The sequence below is a fragment of the Colletotrichum fioriniae genome (genome assembly GCF_027942845.1).
Source record: "Colletotrichum fioriniae strain IMI 355084 chromosome Unknown scaffold_14, whole genome shotgun sequence".
Taxonomy (NCBI): Eukaryota; Fungi; Ascomycota; class Sordariomycetes; order Glomerellales; family Glomerellaceae; genus Colletotrichum; species Colletotrichum fioriniae.
The window spans coordinates 84104-110213 of record NW_027076850.1 but is presented as its reverse complement, the minus strand read 5'-3'; the positions used below and the strand labels follow the sequence as shown (position 1 = coordinate 110213).

General features: G+C 40.7%; 7 protein-coding genes across 7 annotated transcripts; 2 read left to right on the top strand and 5 right to left on the bottom strand.

Moving 5' to 3' along the window:
- Nucleotides 1-349: 349 nt before the first annotated feature.
- Nucleotides 350-2539, top strand: N0V96_010225 (uncharacterized protein; the record flags this gene model as incomplete). Its single annotated transcript, XM_053198922.2, has 2 exons — nt 350-452; nt 831-2539. The coding sequence occupies 2 exons, from the start codon at nt 350-352 to the stop codon at nt 2537-2539; spliced, it is 1812 nt and encodes a 603-aa protein (XP_053043667.2).
- Nucleotides 2540-3109: 570 nt separating this feature from the next.
- N0V96_010224 (uncharacterized protein) lies at nt 3110-4596 on the bottom strand (the record flags this gene model as incomplete). Its single annotated transcript, XM_065758884.1, has 3 exons — nt 3110-3390; nt 3455-4419; nt 4505-4596. The coding sequence occupies 3 exons, from the start codon at nt 4594-4596 to the stop codon at nt 3110-3112; spliced, it is 1338 nt and encodes a 445-aa protein (XP_065612407.1).
- A 1652-nt stretch (nt 4597-6248) lies between these two features.
- On the top strand, nt 6249-8473 carry rec8 (R8 protein; the record flags this gene model as incomplete). Its single annotated transcript, XM_053198924.1, has 4 exons — nt 6249-6267; nt 6320-6356; nt 6411-6692; nt 6739-8473. The coding sequence occupies 4 exons, from the start codon at nt 6249-6251 to the stop codon at nt 8471-8473; spliced, it is 2073 nt and encodes a 690-aa protein (XP_053043669.1).
- A 438-nt stretch (nt 8474-8911) lies between these two features.
- Nucleotides 8912-10780, bottom strand: MRS6 (Rab proteins geranylgeranyltransferase component A; the record flags this gene model as incomplete). The annotated part of the gene is made up of 3 exons (XM_053198925.1): nt 8912-9252; nt 9457-10586; nt 10707-10780. The coding sequence occupies 3 exons, from the start codon at nt 10778-10780 to the stop codon at nt 8912-8914; spliced, it is 1545 nt and encodes a 514-aa protein (XP_053043670.1).
- A 733-nt stretch (nt 10781-11513) lies between these two features.
- On the bottom strand, nt 11514-12111 carry N0V96_010221 (uncharacterized protein; the record flags this gene model as incomplete). The annotated part of the gene is made up of 2 exons (XM_053198926.1): nt 11514-11722; nt 11802-12111. The coding sequence occupies 2 exons, from the start codon at nt 12109-12111 to the stop codon at nt 11514-11516; spliced, it is 519 nt and encodes a 172-aa protein (XP_053043671.1).
- Nucleotides 12112-12491: 380 nt separating this feature from the next.
- Nucleotides 12492-13529, bottom strand: N0V96_010220 (uncharacterized protein; the record flags this gene model as incomplete). Its single annotated transcript, XM_053198927.2, has 1 exon — nt 12492-13529. One exon carries the CDS (start codon nt 13527-13529, stop codon nt 12492-12494), a length of 1038 nt encoding a protein of 345 aa, XP_053043672.1.
- A 9904-nt stretch (nt 13530-23433) lies between these two features.
- N0V96_010219 (uncharacterized protein) lies at nt 23434-24558 on the bottom strand (the record flags this gene model as incomplete). The annotated part of the gene is made up of 2 exons (XM_065758883.1): nt 23434-24269; nt 24351-24558. 2 exons carry the CDS (start codon nt 24556-24558, stop codon nt 23434-23436), a joined length of 1044 nt encoding a protein of 347 aa, XP_065612406.1.
- Nucleotides 24559-26110: the final 1552 nt, after the last annotated feature.

Sequence of the window (26110 nt, the reverse complement as noted above, 5' to 3'; positions counted from 1 at the left end):
CATTGAGCAACTCAGTCAGAGGGTGTCCTTGCCTCACACGCACCCAAACACCAGCATACACAGTCATGCGCATACTTAATTGGCTTACCTAACCATGTCAGACTAGGTAAGCTAACCAAGTTGTGGCAAGCTCGTCAACCCGCCGTTTGGTTGCGCTACCTTAGTGTTGTCTCGTCCAAGGGCCGTCGTCTTATCTCACCTTCAATCTTCACTGCGGTGTGTGGTGCTGCAGCAACTGTTCTTTAGTCTTCCCTCCCGCCTGCCGCAAAGCAGGGCAGCTTCCAGGGTCACCTGCGGGCCCCTCTCCCCCCACTCAATCGTCCCCCGAATCACAAGGTCTCCCAGCGCCATGGGCCCCCATGGACGTCCAAAAGACGCCAGCCTAGATGCGCCAGATGCGCCAGATGCCCCAATCCTGAGCCAGCCGGAACCCTCCCAGGTCCCAACGGGTGGTGACTTTGTGCTGTCCGTCCTGGGAAGCTGCAGCTTGCATCTGCATCCAGCAACAACCCGGGCAGCAGCGGCGGCGTTCGTCTTGCGTTTCTCCAGAAAAAAAGATCTCCAACCACAACTTTTCCATTTCTTCTCTTTTTTTTCTTCATTATCTTCATCGTCCCGGTGGGAGCGCTTCTCATCGCAAGCTCTCAGGTTTCTTTATTCTTGATCTTGACCGGGCCCTTTGAGCATGTCACTGTCTGGACCAGCGTTGTACAGACCACGATAAACAAAACAAAGCCCACAACTCCACGTCCAGTCGCACACCCCGGCACATAGCAACCCCGAAGCCCCGAGATCTTCCTCCCCTCCTAAAGATACCATACTCCCCGCAGCTGTTGTTATCACCAACAGGAAGAAAAAGAAAAGAAACGAAACCGCGCCCAGACGGCGAAAGGGAGAAGACCACCACGAAGCATCCGAAAGCTTCAAGCCCGACGATGGCGACACAAGGCGCACCAGGCGACTCCGCCCCATAACCCCAACGCCCTCACAACTCCCGCCGGTCCCCGCGTCGCCAGTCTACTCCCTCGCCTCGACCGCGAACCCCCTCTCCTCCTACCACCTGCCCCTCCCGCCACCGCCGCAACCCGTCCACGCCGTCCTCACAAAGTCCGATCTCGAGTCCTCACAGACGGCCTACACCGACCTTATACAGTCCGCAAAGGCCTACCGTATCGCACTCGCCTCCCTCTCCACCGCCGCCTCCGCCTTCGGCTCCGCACTCGAATCCTGCGCAAGGCTCAAAGAAGCCCGCGCCGAGTCTCTATCGGGTGGCATAAATGGCCTCTCGGGAGGCGGAGGAGGCGGCGGCGGCGGAGGCCTGTTATCAGCGAGCTTCACGGCCGGCGGACCAAAGGGATCCTGCACCGCCGATCTGCTCCTTTCCGCCTCTGGCGTCCACCACCTCGTCGCGAACCACCAGCAGATCCTCTCCGAGACCGTCTACCGCGACTTCGAAGTCCCCTTGCTCCACGAGCTAGATCAGTGGCGGCAGCGCGTTGACGATGAGGAGGAGGCCTACGTGCGCGAGGTCAAGGCCCGCAACGCCGAGATCAGGAAGCTGGAAAAGGAAGGGCTGAAGCTGCATAAGCAGCGCAGGCGCGACGTGGGCAAGTTCAGGGCGCACCTAGTGGACTTGACGACGAGACTGGACGGGTTGACGTCCCTGCACGGGGAGCACGCGCGGACGCTGCTGCGGGAGAGCCAGGATACCAGCGGGCGGATCCTCGAGTCGTCGTGTAGTCTTGTGCGCGCCGAGGTCGATATCTTTGAGTCGCTTGCGCGGAAGGGGTGGAGCGGTGGAGGGCTGGACGAGCTGTTAGAAAAGGGCGCGGATCTGTTTGCCAGCGACGAGGTCGGTGACCACTCTGGGCTGGGCAGCGTTATTGGCGGCGGTGTAGGCGGTGGCGGCGGGTCGGCTGAGACGGCCAAGCTGTTTAGCATTCTCCCGCCCAAGAGTATCCTCGCGGACGCGGCGTCGGATATGACGAGGCGAGGGGGCCACGCGCGGGGCGATAGCTTGCTCAGCGACCCGGAGCGGTACCAGAGCCTTGCTGCCGCCGCGGGAGGGCCGTCGCCTGGTTTCGGCGGGGATGACAACGATACGGATAGTATCTTTTCCGAGACAAACTTCAACCGACCCCGGGGCGTAAGGCCATTTTCGCCGCAGCCTATCCGGCGGCACGCTACCGACGTCACGTTTGATAGCTTGGGGGTCGGCTTGAGCGAGGAGTCGAGGGGCGAGGATGATAAGACCCCGGAGGATGAGGTGGAACAGAGGCGGCATGACGTGCTCAAGGAGGAAGATGAGGGCGATACTTTCGGGGAGAGGCCGAATTGGGGCGACGAACCGGTTGATTCCAAGAGTACTACCGAAAGAGGAGAACAAAAAGAAGGAGAGGAAGGCGACTCTGCGGCGGTGCTTGGAGACACTGCGGCCGTGGAAGATATCACCGAGCAAGACGGGGCGGCAATCGCGAGCGGGTCGGGGGAGAGAGGACGGCCTGGACGGCGGTGGAGTGTGAATGAAGACGACGCCTAGATGTTTTTTTTTTTTCCTTTCCCCTTTGAGGTTTGGTGGTTTCTCTGCTCGGGTTTTTGACGGCGGCGGAAAAAAAAAAGACTCATGATTCATTCTTGTTATACCCATTTAGAGGCGGCGTTGTTTATTTTCTAAACCTACAGACTTAACCTGGTGGATTGAGGGGATGCTCCTATCTCGCCATCCCCTTGTGGCGCTTTGCATAGATTACATAGTCTGTTATACATATTCTGGTTGACAAAGTCTCCTTGCGCGCGCATTTCTCAACGGAACGATATCTAAATCTGGACAGAGGATGATTCTTTGCCTGAGCCTCTCAAATCTTTCTTGTCTCGGTGCTTGGTCTCTGACCAAACCTGCTGCTTCTGCTCGCCCAATCTATGAACTATAAACAAAGTAGTTATGCGCGTGGTATTCGTATAGAACATGAAACTTTTTTTAAACCCCCGCCCGTTTACCAAGCCCCCTTTCCAAACGCCGTCCATCTCGCCCGTCAAGTTAAAGCCCACAAGCCCCCCTTTGGTTGAAAATTCTTCACTCAGTGACCCCCAAATTCACCATTCTACCACCCTAATCGTCCTTGTCGGCGCTCATAATCTCGCCGCCAAAGAGCCCAAATGTGGAGTCGAGCCAGCAAATGACCTTCCAGTACAAGCTGGCGCGGTTCCAGTCAAAGTCGCCGTTGTCGGTGCGCGGCACCTCGTTGCCAATCATGGAACCGCTGAACCATTTCAGAAAGGGCACCATGTTGACGAGCCTCTGGGTGTAGCTCTGCTGCGGCAGCAGGGCCTGCTCGGCGGGTAGGAGCCTAGCCTTGCGCGCGGTGGGGATGCGTCGGCAGAAGAGGCTGTCTTCGGTGGTGGTTGTGGCGGTGGTCAGCGCTGATTGTTGCTGCGAAAAGGGGTCGGCGGTCACCGTCGCGGACGAGTTTGTCGCGTTGGAGATTGTGGCCGTCTCGATTGTGTTGGAGGAGGTGAGGGATGTGGGCGGGGGAGAGGTCGCTCATGGAGCGGGCGTTGGGGAGGGCAAAGGGGTTGCCGCCGCTGGGCTTATTGGACGATGCGGTGCGATGCTTGCTGCGCGGCGTCCGGTGGGTGCCGAAGCTGCCTGCGGGGACGGACTGTGAACGACCCAGGTCGTCGTGGCTCGGCACGAGAGAGTCGACGTCCGGGATGGGCTCGTCGCGGGCAGGCTGGTGGCCGTGGTAGGGTTCCGCGTAGACGAGGTAGCCCAGCACGCGCTGAGGGCTTGCGTAGACGGCCGCATCGGCGGCGTCTGCGGACTCGAAGGTAACCTTGATCCAGTGCTGGCCGCCATCGGCGCGGTTGACCTTTACGCGCTCCTCGGGCGTGAGGGCCCTTCGGCGGGTGAACGCAGGGTCGCGGAGCTCTGACTTGTAGCGGCGCTGCTCGAGGGGCGGTTCGCGGGGGTAGTCCTCGCAGATGAGGCCGGCAAGCTGCTCGTAGTGGGAAATTGCGGCGTACTGTTGCGACGCGGAGCGGTAGCCGCGGAGGACGACTTCGGTTGGGACGTGACGGGTTACGCGGGGCTCGGCGGCGGCGGCGGGCGCGTCGTCGGCTGCGAGTAGGGGCGGCTGCGAGAGGCCAGAGGTCTTGCGCTGGGGGGCGGCGTTGGCACCGGAGGCGGAAGAAGGATTCGTCGCGCCGCCGCCCGTTGTTGATGAGGGCGCCAGGTTGGAGTTGGAAGTTGTGGCTTGGGAGGAGATCCAGTCGCCAAAGATCTTATCGGCAGCTGCTACCGTTGGGTTTTCGCGACGGCCGGCGGGAGTTCCTGTCCTCGAGCGCGAGCGGCGTGTTGATTTACCAAAGGACCCCGTCTCTGCTACGCCGCGGCGGCGGGCGCCAGGAAGGCCTTCTTGTCTAGGGGAAGAAAGTCTGTGTTAGCGGAATGTCATTGCGCGTGGCATTGAGTTTGCAGTCGAGCGCGGTTGGGTTCGAGACGTACTGTGGGAAAACCATGGCGTAGGGGCGTTTGATGCCGTCGTCTCCAATGTAGAGCTCCTCATCGGGAACATTGTGAAGAATAAGGGGCGCCATCGTGTTGTTGGTATTAGGAGGATGCTGCCTCGTCGAGTAGTATGGTCCGGGGTAGCTGTCGCAGAGGCGGCGGTAAGGGGATCTTCGACGTGCTTCGAAGCAGGCAAACACAAAGAATCGTACTCTAACTCGGACGCAGGGAGGTAAAGGAGACTGGGAAAAGGAGTGTGTGGTAGTCGCCGAGGTGCTGTTGTGCCTTTGGCTCTGGGAGGACAAAGAAAGTGCCTTACTGTGGTCGACTTCACATGGCCCATGGTGATGATTTTCCAATGCGAAAAGGCACCCAGGCCTGACCCAGCAACGACCCGGCGGAATATCAGCCTGCCGACTTCCGTGTGTACTAGAACCCGGGCGCTTCCTGTCGGGATTTCGCAGGGGTCTCAGGATCTGTGCACACTGGAGGATCCGTTCAATGCTTATGTCATCTGTTGGCCAATCGTAACCTCAAGTCTCAACCACACGATGAATAATTCGCGATCTTGCAAAGTTCCTGGCTAAGAAAGCGATGTTGAGCTCATTATATTGCGTTGATCAATTGTCAATGGTTTTTCATCTTTCTAATCCCCTTTGTGAAAACTAGAAACGTATCGAAGTTTGGAGGTTTGATATAAAAACATTCTTAGCTACCTGAGGCCTCAACTTCTATAAAACCAAGCGTCATTATCCTATACTGTGGCCCTCCACAATCTCAACTTCAAAGTCTCTTTCGATTGAGGCTTCCTCTTGTCACTTAGAGATACCCTAATCAAAGAGCCTGAATTCAATGCGAGTACCTGTGGATTAAACCATCTCAACAATTCCCAATGCACAGATTTCTCCACAATTTCTGATATATCTCTTCCTCAGATCTTGGTCGAGTAGAAGTGCCAAGCTACCTATACCTTAGTCTAACTTGGTTTGGTGTTGTTTGTTACCCGAAATGTCAAAAGCCGTAAACGCCAGCCAAGTCTACCTTATATCGTGAAAGGGCCTAGCTGTGACTTTGAGATATTGCCTAGCTATGGCATCTTTATAAGGTAGGTGACTTTTGACGTAACAGAATGGATAATGACGGCGAGCGACGGACTACCGAGACTAGAATATGAATTATGTCGTTAAAGCCAGGCATGGCCAACGATTATTTACATCATTCTGCCGAGTTCCCAGTAAGAAGTGAGTATTAATAGTCAAGTACTCCCTTGGCTTTCTATCAAGCCTGCAAGGCATAGTATCCAATATAATGCTGTGATGCCTTGGAAATAATGTTTGGGACGCATTAGTGTCTGACGTAGTAGGTGTGAGTCAGCCAGTCTGAACAGATCGAACTACGCGTACCTGCCTTCTTCTGAGGTAGGTGCCCACTGGTCAACGTGCTTTCTGGAAGCTGGAAAACTCCTGACATGGCAGGAACAGTTGGGAGAGCCCGAGGCAACAATGCTCGAATGAGGAAGGCACCTTGCAGCCTGCCTCATCCGTCGACGCGCCACGATGCGACTGCTTGTCCTTCCTTTATGTCGTTCCTTCTCATTTCTTCCACTCTCTCTCACCCAGTCACTTCCACATCAACATCACAAAGACCACACCGACCGCTTGATTTCTGCCAAGTCTAGTTGTACCTATCGAAGCTTCGAATCCCCGCCCCGACGGCGTTGATCTCTTTTGTAGAAACCACCATGTTCTACAGCCACGAGAGTTGGTCATTCCAGTCTTACATCGGATTCCACCTGTCACTAATACCAAGCAGTCCTCACCAGCCACCAGTTCGGTGTTGCGACTATCTGGTGAGTAATGTCTTGTCCTTATGAAACAACTTTTATACTTACTCGTATCTCCAGGGTCGTTGCCACCATTGGTCCTCGTGGCGCTGGCACTCACAAAAAGGTGTCGCGTCGGGCTATCCAAGATGTCGATATTCGGAAGGCCTGCGAGAAGATCATTCAGCCGGGAGCGCCCATCTCCCTCCGTCTGCAGAGCAATCTTCTCTATGGCGTCTCCCGAGTTTACTCATCACAGTGTAAATACATGCTCACCGATACAGAGAAGGTTCAGACGACGATGAGAACCTTTCTCAGATTCATTGCAAACAACGAGACTGATCCCAAGGCTGGAAGAGCAAGGTATGTTCACCGGGCATTCCACTAAAGCATTTACTTACTCTGTCAGGCGCGAGCAGATTACCTTGAGCGACGACCCAGGTTTCGTTCCTTCGAGTGTTATGCCCTACTTCACCATTGGCGACGACGGTAATCCCTGCTTCGTTGCTGGAAGTCAGCCGTCTTCGGGCTCCAAAAGCAAGTCGCAGTCGCAACTCAGTCCATTTTCCGATCCCATTGACTTCCTTGACGGCAGCAGCCACGGAAACTCGCCGTTCCATCTCGACTTTTCCCAGTCGCCAGATATCCCGGATTTCCGCTTGCCTTCTCCATTCGCACAAGGCTCTGCACAGAAGACGCTCCTTCCTCGATCTCGGGAAGATATGGAACTCGACATGAATGCAGAACCGTTCGGAGCTCTGGACGACTTCGACAACTTTGGTGGCGTGGAGCTAGCCATTGACGAGAACGGGGCAGTCATCCTGGACGAAGACGAGCTTGAGTTACCTGAGCTTGCAGGGATCGACTTGGGCGAGGCTGACTTTCCCATTCAGCAAGATCAGGTGTCAGCCGAGCATCCAGTTGCTGGCGATGTTCTTGCTGTCGACGCTCAACATGCCGTGCCCTTGCTCGGAAGCGACCCTCTTCCGCTTTTGAGAGACGCGCCATTGGTCCCTGGAGCCTCCCGGGGAGTTCAGAGCGATCAAGCAGTTGCTCCTGCCAATAAGCGTCGCCGCATTTTGAACCCGGATACTGGCACGCAACTCTCCCGTTCAACTCTCAAATCCTGGCAGGAAGACTACCTCGATAACACAGAAAGAGCGACCAAAAGGCGTAGAGGCAACGCCAACCAAGCCAAAGAGAACGCCTATTTCTTCCTTTTTGGGAAGGGCATTGGAGGCGTGGGTACCTATGGGGTTAACTTCCCCTTAGCTGAGATGTTCGCGGGCAATGGCCTGCGTGACATCATCTACGGCCCGCCCACAGAAGAGGAACGCGAGGCTCAAACACCTTCCCCCAAAGGCCGTCGAAGACGAGCAGGCGAGGCATTCGGAGAGGAAGGCGCTGAGAATGTGGACCGAAACGTGCGGCCCAGGCTCAACGAGACACCGCAGCGAGGCCGCTCTATAGACGATGACACTGGCTTCGGCATGACATTCGGGGACGATTCGATGCCCGAGATGGGCATGGAGGCTGGCCAGCCAATGCGCGACAATCATTCATCCTCCCTGATGCCGTGGGCTCAAACCCCTTCGGTTGGCAGGGGCTCTTCCGTTGCCAGCCACAGCGCTCAGCGGCATGAAAACGCTAGCCGCCAGAAGTCTGCCAGCATCCGTGGAAGCAGCATGCCACCTTTCGAACCCTTCCATGATGCGCAGCACACGGACGACTTCGACGCCTTTCCCTTCGACATGCCTGCGTCACAAGACTTGGCTTCTGAGGGTCTTGACCCAGCCGGGATCCTTGCCACTGCTCAGCAGGAAGGTGAGAACGACTCTCAATGGATGCGATCGATGCTCGACACCGCAAGCGGAGAGTTTTTGCAGTGGACTGAGGAAGAAGCCAAGAAGACGGGCCAGATTAAGGAGGGAGATGCGAAGAAGAACCGCCGGTGGGTTGATTTTGACGATCTCATCGAGCCCACAAAGCAGAACCACGTCGTCGCGGCCCAGGCGTTCTATCATGTTCTCGCCCTGGCGACCAAGGACGCCATTACGATCGAGCAGCACGTCGCGGACCTGCAGCCCTTTGGAACCATTCGAATTGGAGTTGATATGACGGCGCACATCAATAGCGAGGAGTGACGATTGAACGGCGAACTCGACGATTGATTTCACTACACGACATAACGACATGGGGTTGTCAAATGCTGCAAATTGCTTGGAAGTAAGAATCGGGGAGAATCTGTTTGCTTGAGAAATTTCGTTCGGGAAGGGAGGTTCGTTTGACAGTTTCTGCGTTTTTGATTTTCAACTTTACGTTATGACGCATTTGATTTTACGGACCAGGATGAAGGGGGTTCTTCTCGAAGTGAGAAGACAATTCCAGTCATCTGCGGACCAAGGTATCGGTCGGGTGGAGAATTTGGGAAACCAGAATTGCTATCTCGGTAGTGGGGATCACATACGGGCAGAAGGCTTGCTAGACATCACACACACATTAGCTACATTCACCATAAAAGTTCTTGATTTCGAATATGTCATCGAGGTTCATTATTACGTGCACTCATTTGAAACGCTAGACTATTCGTAGACATCCTCCTCATCGCCAACACCTTCCCGGTCTTCAAACTTCATGTAGACAATGTCGCCATCCTCAGCCGCCTGACCCATGACTTTCGTCCAGGCATCCTTGACTGGCCCCAGAGCCGTATCGCTGAAGGCGAGATCGAGCGGCAGGCTGGGAAGGGTGTCTGATGCGTCTGCGGAATCTGACGCAGCCGCATGTGCCTGTTGGTACGCGACTTTGTAGATCGCCTCTGGCTTGTCTTCCCCATGACTGAGGGCGGAAAGCAACGACGCCAAAGCCTTTTCCAAGGCTTCGGTTGAAGATGGCGTCATTGGAGTGACAAAGTACAGAACGCCTAAACAGTGACCTCGGTTAGTCGTGTGATAATACAATACAAGGTAGTTGCAGGTCAAAGTGTGAGGGGAATGTGTACAATCAGTTCCACAGAAGTTTACGTCAAAGCAAAAGCTCAGGCAATGTAGATAAGTTTTTTCTGAAATCATCATGTGTACGATGGAGGACTCGTGGTAGGGAGAAACAGGGAGTTGTGTGAACTTACTCTGGCCGGTTGGACACTCCCCAGTCTCACTCGAGTGAGCAAAGACGTAGATGGGGAATGATGATGCAACGTCGGCGATTGAGTTGGCCGGGAATGCAATAACTGCTACAGCTGGTGTAGGTGATCCTTCGACAATAGCCTCAAACAAAGACGAGAGCGGCGAGTTGACGACCGCAGTTAACCTACTCACGCGCTGGCTAACGGAGGCAACCTCTTCAGCGCCGCGAATCAGCGTCCGGGATTTCACCGTGACGTCGCTGGTCAAGTCGACCTCGAAGCGGGCGCCATCTTCATGGGCTTCGTCGAGCTGGCGCGTAGCTTTCGTACCAGTGCCTAGCATGTAGACTGCGCCACCGACAGCGCAAGCGCGGCAACCGACTTGAGCGATCTCAGAGAGACCGCCCCATTTGGGGTACACAGCAGCGAAGCCTGGTCCGAAGGCGCCCATGGAAGAAAGGTGTCGATGGATAGCTGTCAAACCGTCCTTGGTTGTGACCTTGCCGTCCAGGCTCAATGTAAGCGTGACAACGAAAGTCTGCAGCGCGGCGTCCAGCTTGAAGTCAGACGACAGGAACTCCGACAGAGGCTTGTCGGCATGTGGAGCCCATATGCCCTTGTTGTCCTCCGAGTTGTAGTCGAAGACAAACTTGAGGAACTTCATCAGCGACCGCTTCGCCCTTGCGGGGATCGCAGTTGTGGAGAAGACGGCTTCGCGGGTCGAGGGAATCGGTACAAGGCTCGGTTTCTCATCGACAGACCCGCTGCTGACGGCTGGTGGGGTATAGATGAAGAAGGAGCCTACGGCTAGGAACTCGATCTGTCGGAAAGCTCGCGACGATACGAGCTGCTTCACCAGCTCTGAGCGAGTGTGTATGATCTGCGGCGCGAGGGCGAGGGAGTAGGCTCTCGGAAAAGAGAGTGAAGGCCCAGAACCCGTCGCTACCTCGGGCTTGCTCACGGTCGCCGACGAGAAGACGCGCGATGATCCCGCGGCATCGTCGGCGTCGGTGGAAGCAGCGTTCGCAGTAGCCCACTCTTCAATCTCTTGCAAACTGAAGGCGGCTTCGGGGCCGCCATAGTACTCGTTGGGGTCGAGGTGCAGGATTTGCTTTCCTGACCGCGAGAGAGCTCTTCACGGCCAAGCGAGACTGCGTCAGTCAGATCGAGGCTTTTTCAAGAAACAACGATGCCGAAAGACCGACGACGAGTTGGGCTGGGAAAGAAAAAGAGAGGCCAGGAAGAGAGCTTACAAGGCTAGCAGCGACTGCTGCAGGCCAGTGCCGTGGAGTATGACATCCCACGTCTGCTCGGCCAGCGATTCCATGGTGTTGGAAGTGTAGGGACGAAGGAAGAGCGAGGAGGGAAAATTTTGCGTCGAAGTCGAGAGCTGAGGTTAGAACCTGGAAGATTGACGATGGGGCTCTATGGTGGGGAACCTGGAAAACGGAGGCTGAAGTGTGTGAAAGCCACAGCGGGCACTGTTCTTCGGCACTGTAGCTGGCTCGCCTAAAATTTCATCGCCAGGAAAGCGCGACTTTCTTTGGTTTCTTCCTTCCTTCATCATCCGCTCGGTAACCAAGCCGTGAGTCAACATTCAGTAGATTCGCGGTTCGTGAGGGCCTTTCATTAGGCTTCCTCGGCGCCGGGCGGTAGAAGGAATTTCCCTAGTATCTACTGCCTTGGAATAAAGTCTGAAAAGGTGGCTCGAATTGTGGAATACATATCTTCACCGCGACACGCTCACTGTGTGTTCTGCGTTTTGGAGACTTGGCTCGATCCTTGTGGGAGATGACGAAGCTCTGTTATCTTTGCTAAGTTGATTCTATGAACCAAAACAGGTAAACCAGACTGCCGTTGATCCCTACTGGTAGTCTTCTGTCTGCTAGCGAAAACCTGCTGCGACCTGTTCTGATGTCTCGTAACAATTCCTGGCGCACTTTGCGACACCTTGAACAGGTACCGACGACTCTGTATAATCAAGCAGACCTATACCCCCAAAAATGCAATGCCCTTGTGGCATCATAATCATGTCTCGTTATCGTGTTGTCGGTGTCCCCTTAGTTGTCGGAAGAGTCCTCGCTGGTGTCGACATCAGCGACCAAGGCGACATGCTTGCCTTTGACGCAGCCCTTGCTGGCGCCACGCTGGCTGTTGCAGCAGTCGACGATGCACATGGCATCCAGGTTGGAAGTGAACTCCTCGCCGGCCTTGTCAAGATCCATGAACCAGACCTCGTGCTCATTCTCGCACTCGAGAAGCCACTTGCCTGTCGCGTCGAACGCAGGTCGTCAGCATACTTTCACTCCACATTGAACAGGAAACGCTTCGGATGGATCGCAACATACCATAGTGAGACTGGCAAGACTCGTTGGTGTTCTCCTTCTCGACAAAGGGCAGCTCGCAGAGGGAGCACATCTTGATGTTGCGCTTCACAGTCTTGGGAAGCGGCTGAGCCCAGCTCTTGTTGGACAAGGAGGCGCGGGTAGACAGGCGACGCTTGGCGGCGGCGGCGGCCTCCGACTGCTTCTTGTCGTCGAGGTAGTCGAGGACGTTCTTGACATGGTAGTGGATGTCGGTGAAGCTGCAGACGGCCTTGAGAATCTGGACGAGTTCCTCCTTCGAGGCCTCCTGGATTCGAGAATGAAGATTGGCCATGGCTGGATGATGATGCTTGATGTTTCTGAAGCAAAACTCCCAGAAAGTGAAGATTGTTTTTTTTTTTTCCTTTTCTCAAGTGATGCTGATTTTGCAAGGTGATGTGAAGAAGAGGCTTGATAGCTTCAGAAGATCGTGTCAGGGAAAAGATAATGGAAGTTGATGGGCTCAGGTAGGTATGCGCTTTCATCTTCACCCGGGCTGCACCAAAGGCGGCTGGTGGGTGAAAGGCGGCTGGTTCACTAAGCTCACGATAGGGGGGAATCGGTTGCCACCTTTGGACGGGTAGCGCATAGACTAAGGATATATCAGAGGGAACAGCTTCCTTTTCCCAAACGTCTTGGATTTCCATGTCTTCCTTTTGGTGGGTATCATTATCTTCATGCCATGGCCTTGTAAAACTGCTCCCATCTCCGCTCCGCAACGCCCACGAACTCCCGTATGAGCTGCGGCTGCAGCACCGTTCCTCCGTGCTTTGATATCGCCAATACCTTCGTCTCTCCCTCACTTCGGTCCACCACTGCCGTTACCTCTTCATCACATAGACTCTCCTCCAACCTGTCCGGGTCGACTAGAGTCCAGAACTTGCCGGCGGCAGGCCGATCCGTCGTCTCCTTTCCTGTGAAGACGCCAGCTGTGCAGGCGATAGGGAAGCCGTGCAATGTCAGGGGCTTGGGGCTCTCTCGGGAGCAGACGACCATCTCGCGGTCTGCGTCCCATCGTGCGACGGGGATCGTTGTGTCGCGAAGGGCGGCTAGGATAGCAGCCCAGGCAATGTCAAAGGGGTTGCCGTCGAAAGAGATAAAGAAAATGTCAATGTACAGAACCCAGTACGCCATGACAACCTTTTCACCCTCGGGCTTCTCTTCGTCCTCGTCCTCGTCCATCTTGTCATCTCCATCATCGCCCTCCGTCTCGGCCTTCTCGGTAGGGCGGGTGTACCAGATTCTCAGGTCCTCCGGGTCGACGAGGTTAGAGGAATGCAGCAGTGAGTAAACTCTCGTGCTCAGGGTTTGCGCTAGTGTGGTTGGGGGTACGCCGGGGAGAAACTGCGGTGCGCAGCCAGTGGCGAGCTCGATGTTGGGAACAAGCAAGTCGTAGTCCTTCAGCTCCGAGCTGGGCTTGCCGTTGTCATCATCGAGATTCGCAGCGGTGCGGAAGTTGGGGATGTCGGAGGCGAGAAGTGTCTCGGCGCGAACACCGCAAATGACGGTTGTATCGCCCGTGCGGACAACAGCGCTTCCATGGGCATGGGTCAAGCTGGAAGTGTTGACATTGGGAATTCGGGCTTCGTTGGGTGCGCGGCCGTTGCTTCTGGCAGCATTGGCGGGTGCGGGAGGCTGGAGGTTTGCGAGGAGGAAGGGGTGAGGAGAGAGCTTGGCGAACGTGTCGCGAGGGAGGCCCTTGGAGGCAGCCATTGTCGTGATGTCCGTTGGACCAGCGAGAAAGCAGAGGATCCTCTCAATTGAAGCACAAACGACCTGGAGGATGGCCTGGGACTTGTCTGAGGTGGGATGAAGTGAGAGCTGGAAATTTTGAGTGGAGTCGGAGGTCGGCGTCACTGGCTCCGGTGGGGTTCAACTAAGGTAGGTAGGTATCTACTCGTGCCCGCCCCCACTTTAATGGGCATTCGACACTCACCACCCACTAAAGTGGGTACTTTTCAGCCAAACGGCCGCATCGCCCAAACGGCTAGATAATCGTCGTAATTATATTATTATATTATAGCCTCGACTATACCTTTTTTAATAACTACCTATTACCTAGACCGTTAACTATATATATAGGGTATAATTAGCTATTATTCCTTATCTTTTTAGCTTTTTTTCTTATTTTAAAAGCCCCTTTTTTAATAATAAATTAAATCCTTATGTTAGCTACTTTTATAAGAGCTACTACCTTAATAATCTTAAATACCTACTTCTATTTAACTATATATTAACCGTCCTTAATTATAATAATACCCCCTATTTATAGTTAATTATTTTTACCCTACTTACGGGCTTTATTAACTTATTAAGTAAGCTAGGTTAGCCCGAGGTCTTTTTTTATTTAAAGTAGCTCTAAGCCTTATATAAGTACTTTTTAAATAAATTACTTAAGATTCTATTTAAGCGGGGAGGCCTTATTAATAAGCTATTAAATCTCTTTATTAAGGTCGTTTATATTACTCTATAAGCGCTAAGCTACGTAATAAAGCTTTTAAATAATAATAAGTATAACGAATAATAATAAACCTAGCTCTTAAAAAAGAGAGTATAGTTAGTTAAAAAATTATAGCTATAATTATAGATTTTTTTAAATACGGCTTATAAATTATATAAATAAATATTAGTTTTTTTAAAAAGTTAAAAGGATTATAAAATATTTAAATACTTATTTATAAATAAATTATATAAACCCTGAGGAATTTTAGTTTAGTAATATTAGTATAGCTTTCTCGAACTACGAAGTTAAGTACTTTAATATAATAATACTTAAGGGGCTAGAATATTATTATATCGAGAGGTTAGAAAAATATAAGTACTATATAATAGAAATCCGAATAGGATTATATTATTCTTATTATAGTACTTAATAAATTCGATAGTATAATAAGATTTATACCTATTTATAAGTAATAGTTTTTTTTATTTTTTTAATTTAGGCCCTTATATAAGTATTAAAGTATTTAATCTAATCTAAAGTTATTATATTATTTATATACTTAATAAGTAAGACTTTTATAATAATATTAGAGTTAAGCTTTTTAATATTATATTACTTAGTTATATAAATAGAGTTATTAAAAAATAAAAAAAAGCTAGTATATAATTTTTAATAATAAAAATAGCTTTTATAGTAGTAGTATTACGACTTAATAAATATAATAAGGCTAGGGGGCGCCCTATAAGACCTACAGTAACTACTATATTATATATATAAAAAAAACGAACCTAAAATAACTCTTCTCAGGACAAAAAAACTATAAATAAATTATATAATTATAATTATATAATAAAATAAAGAACGGATGCTTATAAAAAAGTAAGATAAATAATTATATATAAATAAAACGGACGACTATTTAATAAATAATTAAGTAATTATAAATAATAGTATTATAAAAAATATATTTATAAATAAAACTTATATATAATATAATTTCGAGTTAAGTTTAAAAAATAAACTTTTTATAGCTTTTTTAATAATTAACTTAATATTAAATTTTATAATCGCTTTTTAATTATTTTTATTAAAAAGCTTTTTTAATAAAACTATAATTAATTATTAAAACCTTATTTATTTTACGATTTATAAATATAGTTTTAAAGAAGCTATTTATAATTATAATATTATTTATTTAGTTATTATAGTTTTAATTTTTATTAATATATTTATTATAACTAGCTAGTTATAATACTTTAATTATTCTTATTTAATAAGTTTACTTTTATAAAAATTAATTAAATAATATAAATATATTAACTATTAATAATAATAATACTAAGTAATTTATTAAAGTAGCTATACCTACTATTTAATAATTATATGATATAATATTTAAATTTAAAAATAAAAAATAAATAACTTTATATTTAATTTATAATACCTTAACCTCTTTTAATATTTAGAACTAAGTACTTTAAACTAGAACTTTATAATAAATCCCCTGATATATTTTAAAATTTTTTTATTTAAACTAGGGCCTATTTATATTATTATAAAACCTTTTTTATTATTAAAATAAATAAGGTTTATTATATAGCCTCTTTTTTAAAAAAGGATGCTCTCGTTTAGTTCGAACCCTTAATAAAAAAACTATTTTAAAAATAACTATTATATATAAAATAAAAAATATTAAATTTTTTTTTATAAATTATATTAAATTTAAAAAAAGAATTAAAAAAACCTTTAATAATCTTAATAAAAAAATAAGTTAATAAATAAAAACTTATAAATTTTAAATAAAAAGGTTTATTAATAAGTACGTTTTAAAGTTTTAATAAATCGCTTTTAAACTTAATTAAAATAATAAAATACTTATAATATTATTTTATTATAGTTTAAAAAAAGAAGTTAAAAACGAACTTTTATATAAAAAACGACCCGATAAACTCTACGAGTATATAAATATAATAATTAAAATTAATAACCGATTTTATAAATAATACTTTAAATATAAAAGTTAGAACGTATAAAATAACTAACCTAAACCTAATACTAAAAAAGAAATATTAATTTTTAATAATTATTACAGGGTTATTATAATAGACCTATAGATTTTAATATTATTAAAAAAAAATAACCCCTGCTAAAAAAAAGACTTTAAATATTATAACTATAATAAGCTAAGATATATAATTAAAAACTATTAATAACCTAAGTATATTTAATACTAGCTTATTTTAAAAAAAACGAGTTAATATTATAAATAAAGAAGTCCTCTATAAATAACTCTTTTAAATAGCTTATTATAATAATAACTATCCTATTTATTAAAAAAAAGAAAAAAATAAACCGGTTAGTATTTAAAAAAACCTAAAAATAGTAGATAATTAAAATATAGTATTACTCTACTATTTATTAAAATACTAATTATTATAACTAAAAAAGAAGTTATTTTAATATATTAACTAAATACTTTGGTAATAATAACTTTAAATATATTATTATACTCTCCTAAATTTATAAAAATATAGAGAAAAAGCTAAAACGGACCTTATTATAAAAAATACTTTTTATCTTTTTTAAAAGAAAGAATTATATAAAGACTTTAAATAAGTATAAAGAAATAACTTCTTAAGTTTAAAAAAAGAGGCCCTAATATAAAAAAAATCCTAACTAAGTCTATTTATATAATAAAACGAGAAAACGGTAATAAAAAATTTATTTATAAAGTTAAAAAAATAACTTAAGGACTTATTATGTAAAAATAAAATTAAAATAATTAGAAAACTAAATTTTAATTTTAAAAAAAGTTAAAAAAAGGATTAATTTTTAACTTAATTAAAAACCTTATATAGGCTTTAATAACCTTATTTTTAATAAAGAATTATTATATAACTCGGACAAATTTTATAATATTATTTAATAACGTACTTAAATAAAAATTAATTATAAATCTTATTTTAGTATTAATAATATTAGTTTTAAAATTTTTTTTAATAAGAATTAATATAAGAATATTAAATTATTTAATAATAAATAAATACTATAGTTTTATAAAATAATAGAACTTAAAAAAGGTTTTTATAATACCCTAAATAAAAGGAAATAGCTCCTTATTTAATACTAAGGATATATTTTATAAAAAATTATTTTAAATAAAATACTTAAATAATAAATACTTTTTAATACTTCTTATTTAAAAAAGAATAGCTATTTTTATTTATAAAAAGCGTAATAACTAACTTATTAAGGATATTTATATTAATAACTAATTACCGAATTAGATAATTATATATTTTAATAAGATTTATAAAATAATATTCGGATTAAGTTTAAACTTCTTTATATAATATTAGAACGATAATAATATAATATAGACTAATTATGAATATAATTAGTATTAAATTTATTATATTTTTTAAAATACGAGCTTAAAGAAAAATAATAAAAATAAATAAAATAAAGGGAACGATTAAAAAATAGAATATTAAAAAAACTAAAGAAACTAATTATAAAAAAACGATAAAAAAGCGAATATTAAAAAATAAGTTTTTATACGTAATTAAATAATAATACGATATATACTTATTAATTAAACTTAATATATATAAATAATAATTATATATTATAATTAATAGTAGTATATAAAGAAACTTTATATTACTAAAAATAGTAAATAAACTCGACTTACTATAAATATAAAAAAATAACCCTTACTAATTATAAATAGTAAAAAAAAAGTTAATTATAATAATAAATATATTAATTAAGAGACCGTATACCTCTCGATATATATTAATAATTATTTAAAATAATTATAATACGATATTATAAAAATAGAAAATATTAACGTTATCCTAAGAATCTTATAATTATAAAAATATAACTTATAAATAAATTAAATTACTAACTAAGTTTAATAAGTAAATTTAGTTATTAAATAACTTAAAAAAAAGGGTTTAAATGAAATTTATTATAACTCTTAAAAAAAAATACGATATATAGCTTTTATTAAAATAATAAAAAGCTTTAAGAAGTTTATATTTAATATAAACAATTAGGGATTAGAATAACTCTAAATTATACTTAAAAGAGTATTAAAAATATATAAATTTATTTATAAAACTTAAAAAATAAAATTATTAAAATATAATAATTAGTATATAAAGATCGAACTTAAAAAAAGAACGTAACTTAAGTTCTTTTTTATATACCCTATAAACTAAAAAAAATAAAATTATTTTAATAAGTATATTAATAAAAAACTCGAGAAAAAAATATATTTAACCCTTAAAATCCCTCTATAAAATTACCCTTATTTTTTTATATTAACTAAGACTTATTATTAATTATAAAAAACTTAATAAAATTATAAAAAAAGAATTACTATTTTTTTATTATTTATTACTAAAGCTTAGAGATTTATTATATAGAACTAATTAGTTTATTATAATTAATTTTAAAAAAGTATTTAATTAAATTAGGATTAAAAAAGGAAACGAATAAAAAATAGTATTTTAGACTTATAAAAAAACTCTTTAAGTATTTTATTATACCCTTCGGACTTATTAATACTTTAATAACTTTTTTAAATAATAATTAATTATATGTTCTAAGAGTTTATTAATATCTTTTATTATTATTTATATTAATAATATATTTTTTTTTAACTTTAAAATATATAAAAAAGTATATTTATATAATATTTTCAAAAACTCTAAAACGTTAAACTATATACTAAACCCTTTAAATACGAGTTTTATATTTAAAAAAGTAAACTTTTTTAAATATATTATAATACTAAGATAAATTTATATATAAGTATTTAAAATAGAAGTAATTAGGGACTAGCTTATACTATAAAACGTTAAAAATATATAAGGATTTTTAAGATTTATTAATTTTTATTAATAATTCCTTAAAGACTATGCTAATATTATTAAACCCTTTAATAATTTAATATAAAAAGGATAACCTATTTACATAGGACTTTAAATATAAAGAAGTATTTATTAAAATTAAAAATATAATTATTTTTAAGCTAATTATTATAATTTTAAATTTTTAAAAACTTTTTTAAAATCGAGACTAACGCTTCGGACTTTATTATAAAAGCGGTCTTAAGATAATAAAATAAATAAAAAAAACTTTATTTATATTATTTTTTATTCTAAAATATTTTATAAAATAAAAATTAAATTAGTAAATCTATAATAAGGAACTAATAATTATTATAAAAATATTTCAAAAATAAAGATTATAATTATCTAGAACTAAGTATAAAGTTATAGTTTATATAAATTATAAAAACTTAGTAAACTTTATAATAAATAAAAATCTAAATAAATAATAAGTTAAATAGAGCGAGTTTCTATTTAAATATAATTTTTAAATTATTTATTAGAAAAAGTTTAGAAAATAGTAGAGTAAACGCTCTTAATAAAAAAACTTAATTACGAAATTATAGTTCTTAAAGAAACATAAGTTATTTTAAAAAAAAATAATAATTTTATACTAATTATAAAGCTTTTTATAATAATTAAAAAAATTAATACTAACCTAATTAAAAAAAATAATTCCTAAGCTTATTATAAAAATTTATAATATACCCGTATACGGTTATTAAAGAATTATTAAAATATAAAAACGAATTCGTTAATATTATAATAAATCCGCTATACGTATTAAAATTATTAACGTAATTAAGGACTACGTAATTTATAAAAAAAAATAAAAATAGCTTATATAAGTTTTATAGCGAGCTATAATTATTATAATTACTTATAGAAGTATAATAATCGATTTTATAAAACTTTATTATTAAATTATTAAAGTTTAAAAGAAACTATTTATAAATATATAATACGATAGTATCTTAATTATAGTTAATTAACTTATTAAGTTCGCTTATTTTATACTTTATAAAAAAAGCTAATAACATAAAAAAATTAGTATATACGTTTTTTAAAAATATTATTATTATTTATAATATACTAAAAGAAATTATTTTTAATAAAAGTATTTTATTTATTTAAAAATTTAAAAATCCTTAATTTTATAACTTAGTATAAATTATAAATTATTAACTACTTTTTATTTATAAAACGATAGTTAAATAAAAAAAATTAACTAAATTTTTAAAATATACCTCCGTTATTATATAAATTATGATTAGAATAATTAAGTAATATTATTATTAATAGCTTAATTTATATATAATAATATAATTAATAAAAGTATAAGAAAATCCCCGTTCTATTTAAATTATAGATACTAATTAATAATATATAGAAAAGTATAATAAGGACTATAAGTTATTAAAGTAATAATAAGTATAATAAAACTTAGAAATATTTAAAAAAAGTATTTTTAAATCTTAAGTTCGTATACTAATATATAAAAAAAAACGTAAATAAATTAAAAATTAAAAAACTAATTTTAAAAAAGGGGGAATAGTATTTTTTTTTATTATAATATTAAAACAAAATAACTAAGTAATAAATTAAATTATAAAAAACTTAGACTTTTCAAAATTATTTAGAAAGTCTTAAATATTAATTATAAATTAAGATTCTTAAATATAATAAAGTATTATTTAGTTTTTTATATTTTATTTTTTAAACTAATATTTAAAGGGTATGTATATAAAAGATTATATTATAATAAAATTTAATAAATTAAAATATAAAGTTAAGAAAATTATTAATTATAAAACTAAGAATAAAATATAAGAATTCTTTATTAAATAAAAAAACTATAAATATAAAAAAAATATATAAGAACTTATTACGAACTTTTAAAATTCTTAATAACTTTTTTAAAAAATATTAAAATTAAAATTAAAATTAAAACTCTTAGCTATTATAATATCCTAATTAATAACCCTAAAAGTATTATTAACTTATATTTTACGAGCTATTAATAAAGTATTTTTTAATATTTTTAAAAAAATTCTTTTTAATATAATATAACTCTTTTTTAAATACTATTTACTTTTTAAATATAAAAACGCTTTAATTTAAATAATAATTTATTTAACTTAGCTTAAGCTTTTTAATAAACCTTAACTTTTTTTTATAATTTTATAACCCTTTTTTAAAAAATATAACTCTTTTATTTACTTTTTATAATTTAATTAATTAGATTTTATTATTAAATAATTAACTATACTAAATTAGTTTAGATTATTAAATAAGGACTACGATTATTTATAAATATAAATAGCGTTAATAAAAGTATTATATAATATATTTAAGTAATAATATATTTCGTAAATATTAAAATTAAAAAGGACTAAATATTAAATACTACGCAAATAATAATTCGAATAAAATATTATTTTTATATTTTTTATTAAAAAAACGAATAATATATAATAGCTTATAACGAGATATAACTATTTAAAACTTCGATTTTTTTAATTTAACTTAATATTATATTAATATATTTTTTTAATAAAAAATAAACTTAACGATTCCCTAACTTAAGAATAAACGACTTATTTATAAACTTAAAGGACTAAATTTTTTTAAAAAAAAGCTAATATTATAATTTAATAAATATAATAAGGCTAAGGGGCGCCCTATAAGACTTATAGTAGTTATTATATTATATATATAAAAAAAATAAACTTAAAATAACTCCTCTCGGGATAAAAGAACTATAAATAAGTTATATAATTATAATTATATAATAAAATAAGGAACGAATATTTATAAAAAAGTAAAATAAATAATTATATATAAATAAGATAAATAACCGTTTAGTAAATAATTAAGTAATTATAAATAGTAATATTATAAAAAATATATTTATAAATAAAACTTATATATAATATAACTTCGAGCTAAGTTTAAAAATAAACTTTTTATAATTTTTTTAATAATTAATTTAATATTAAATTTTACGATCGTTTTTAGTTATTTTTATTAAGAAACTTTTTAATAAGACTATAATTAATTATTAAAACCTTACTTATTTTACGACTTATAAATATAGTTTTAAAAAAGCTATTTATAATTATAATACTATTTATTTAGTTATTATAGCTTTAATTTTTATTAATATACTTATTATAACTAGCTAACTATAATAAGTAGCTAACTCTTTATTAATTAAAAGGGCGAAGTAATAAGCTCTACGTTTTTTTATAATTATTATATTAGATTTTTTAACCCTTATTTAGAACCTAGTCTTATTTATATTTTATATATTATATAATTAGATCTTATACTCCTTAATAACCTCTTTTAGCTTAAAAAAATAAGAGTCAATAGTATTCTTATTTTTAGATTTATACTACTTAGTATTTAGTACTTTCTTTTTAATTAAAAAAGTATTTATATTTTTTAATAAATTAATTAGCTTATTAAGAGTTAATAATTAAAAAAAAGGAGGGCTCTTAGTATTAAATTTAATTAGTAGGTCTTATAACTTAGTAAATAAGTAATTAATAATATTAATAACTAGCTCTTATTTTATAAGTAAGTTAATTTAATTTAGATAGTTAATATAATTATAAATCGCTTTTTTTTAATCTTAAAAGAGCTTATAGCCGTAGTTAATATACTTTTTTAATAAAGCTCTATTAAAAATCCTTTAAAATAGTTTTTTAACATAGTATAAAGTATTAATAAACTACTATTATAATTAATAACTCTAAGTTTTTATAAATAGTTATAATAGCTACTTATATACGCTCCTTTTTAATAGTATTAAATTTAGCTATTATAATAGATTATTATAATAGTAGTAATATATAGTAGTAAATAGGGATAATTATAGTCGTTTGGGCGACGTGGCCGTTTAGCTGAAAAGCACCTACTTTAGTGGGTGGTGAGTGTCGAATGCCCATTAAAGTGGGGGCGGGCACGAGTAGGTAGACGGCTGCCAACGTTCCAGGCCCTGGGCTGCAGTGAACGGACGGTCCCTTCCTGCAGCTGCATCTTCGCACATCCCTCACCCCACCATACTTTTTCTTGCAGTGTCGACGACTTCAGGACATGAGGTCGATCGATTGATTGCTTTCATCTATCGCAGCGGCGCTTCTTGGAAATTCAAATGTACAATGGTAATATTCTTCTATTATATACTGATGTTCATAGTCATTCGCATCGTTGTCCTTCCCATTCGACCCCCAGGCAAGGCCCTCCTCCACCGACATGGCATCGATCACAGCAAAGCCAGAGCGCTCCCAGCCGTGACATTGACACCGAGACTCAAGTTTCCCAATACTGAGCTGCTCAGCCAGTTGCCAACATAACCGTTCACATCCTCGGGCTTCTCCCACATGACCCAATGCGTACCGTTCACTTCGCCTCTTGACAAGCTGTCGAAGTACGTCTCCATGCCCGTCGACAAGATGGGAGGCAGTGCTGAGTCGAGCGAACCGCCGATGTACAGCGCAGGCTGCGTGTACTTGGCCGTGTACGCGGTAGCGTTGCTGGGGATGAGCGCAAGCTCGTCTTGCCAGTTGAGCTCGCCGGTGCGGTACCAGTTGAGCGTCCTGTTAAAGGGGTCGCCACCGGCATAGTTCTCAACATAGTAGTCAAGCTCCTCCTCGCTCAACAGCGGCGTGTCCGTCGTCACGCCGTCGAGAAGGTCAAAGTCGAACCCGGCGCCGCTGGAGTTGAAGGCTGATGCGCCGCTGGGCAGCCTGACGCCGTAGATTGTGTTGAGGATCTGGCGGACGCGGGTGGCGTTCTGGATGTCGCCGAGGCCAATGTAGTCCTGGACGGCGTCGGTGCGGAACTGCAGCTGGTAGTGCAGCGTGGGCAGCGCGGTGGCCTGGTCGATGTAGGCCAGTCGAGGCGGTGCGAAGGGGGTGCTGATGACGAAGAAGGCCGAGATCAGCTCCGGGTGCCAGAGGGCTGCGCGGTAGACGACCGCTCCGCCCCAGTCGTGGCCGCCCAGGATGATGCGCGAGAGGCCGAGGTGGCTGGCGAGGGCGGCGATGTCATCGGAGGCGCGCTTGAATGTGCTGATTGGGTTCGTCAGTCTTTGCCAAGCTTTCCTCGTTGAAGCAAGGTATTTGGTGTAAGAGACTTACTAGTAGTTGACGTCGGCAGGAGCATCAGTGCCTCCGTAACCCATCATGTCCGGAGCAATGACCCGGAGGCCCTTAGACAGGAGGTAAGGAATCTGGTTGCGCCATCCCAGGGACATATCGGGCCACCCGTGGATGAGGAAGATTGTGCCTACTACCTTGCCTGCCGGCTCAGCGTGGATGTAGTTGTACTCAACGCCATTGATAGTGGCAGTCTGGTACTCGAACCCAAACTTAGTGACGGCCGCCATCTTGACTCCAGATTCGGCAAAAAGAACGAATGTCGAAAACGAGTGTGAATGCTCTCAGCGATGGCACTGAAGAGACGAAAGGGAAACTACAAGACGAGCGAGGAACCCCCGCCGACTATGTAGTTCTTCATTCTCTCGTCCTGAGCCTCGGCTGCCGGCAGTGTAACGGTCAATTCGCAGTGGAGACCCCATGTAAGTCTCTTCCGGGTCCTACCCAATTTGAACGGCGAACCCCCTTTTTTCCTCCTCTTTTGGCATCTTGGCGATTTTCGCAGTGGAGAGGGCATAGGCAAACAATGCTATATATGGCGTGACATCCGGTGACCCCGGTGTGATATAATTTTTGCTGGTATGACTGACTCTCAACCAACGGGCGAGAGTCCTGAGGATGGGGGAGGCAGAGAAAAAACCAAGTTGTTGTGCGGAACCGGCGACGTCAGAGTTCATAGCGACCGTGGATGTTCAGCCAAGCCTGATTTACAGCGTAAAGCGTCATTTTTTCACAGTTTTTAGTTGGCTTGGGGATGCATTTTAAGCAATTTAAGGCGGGCTGGGATCCCTTGCGATCCTTGTGATGAGTAACTACTGATAGAATACGATCATCTAGTGCCAAATCTGGGCCAAAATTAGCATGGGTCTTGACTCGGTGGAACTTTGGGAAACTTCAAGGCCAGCACTACCAACTTGAAGCTTAACTGATGTTGGTCTGTGATATAACCCTAAAGTCTATATCAGCCATTCAAGATGGCGAATCTGGGGATTTATTACGGAGTACTCGCAGCTACCTATGCAGTCTTACGCACTGATCATCGTGGTTCGCGACATCACAAGTTGCTTGCCTATCACCTTACCTGCGAGACTTGAACATTGGAGCGAGGTTTTCTTCATGGATGCCCTCTCTTGGACTCCCATTCTTGAGAGCACATAATAGAAGACTAACTCTTCGAATCTTTACTATAGACAATTAGTATCTTGACTCGAATACTTTGTGCCGGCCGGGATTGCGTCTGGCGACGCCAATCGTGGGCTCTCACATTATATATAGTTATTTTACTTCATCACATGAACTGCCCGTCTTTAGATACCCTTTCGTGCGTATACAAATGAGTATATGTGCAAGGCGATAATGGCTGGAAGTGGATGATGTATATTTACTTTCTATTAGCGCCCGCCTAGAGCCTCCAAGTAAAGCAGCTTAATCTTCGCTACGACTGGGAAGCGTCGATGCCATGTTGGGTTTCCGGGAGCCAGCTCGCTAAATTCGGCGCTCTCTGTGATTACAGGTGGCTTGGTTGATTTGGCTACTCCTGCCAGCATCAAGTCTCATTTATACCACTGGTCCCTGGATGCGCCGCGGCAATGATGCCTCTGAGACAGCGACGTCTCGAGATTGACTCCTAGAAGCTAGCAGTAATGAGCAACTTGATAAGGAAATTGACATTATCATTTATTAATTCGGTGTATGATCCGTGTTCGTGCACCATTATTCTCAATAAAACTCTGTAAAAACAAATAATTCCCCAGCACGGCGCTGGCTAAGGTATTTCATGAT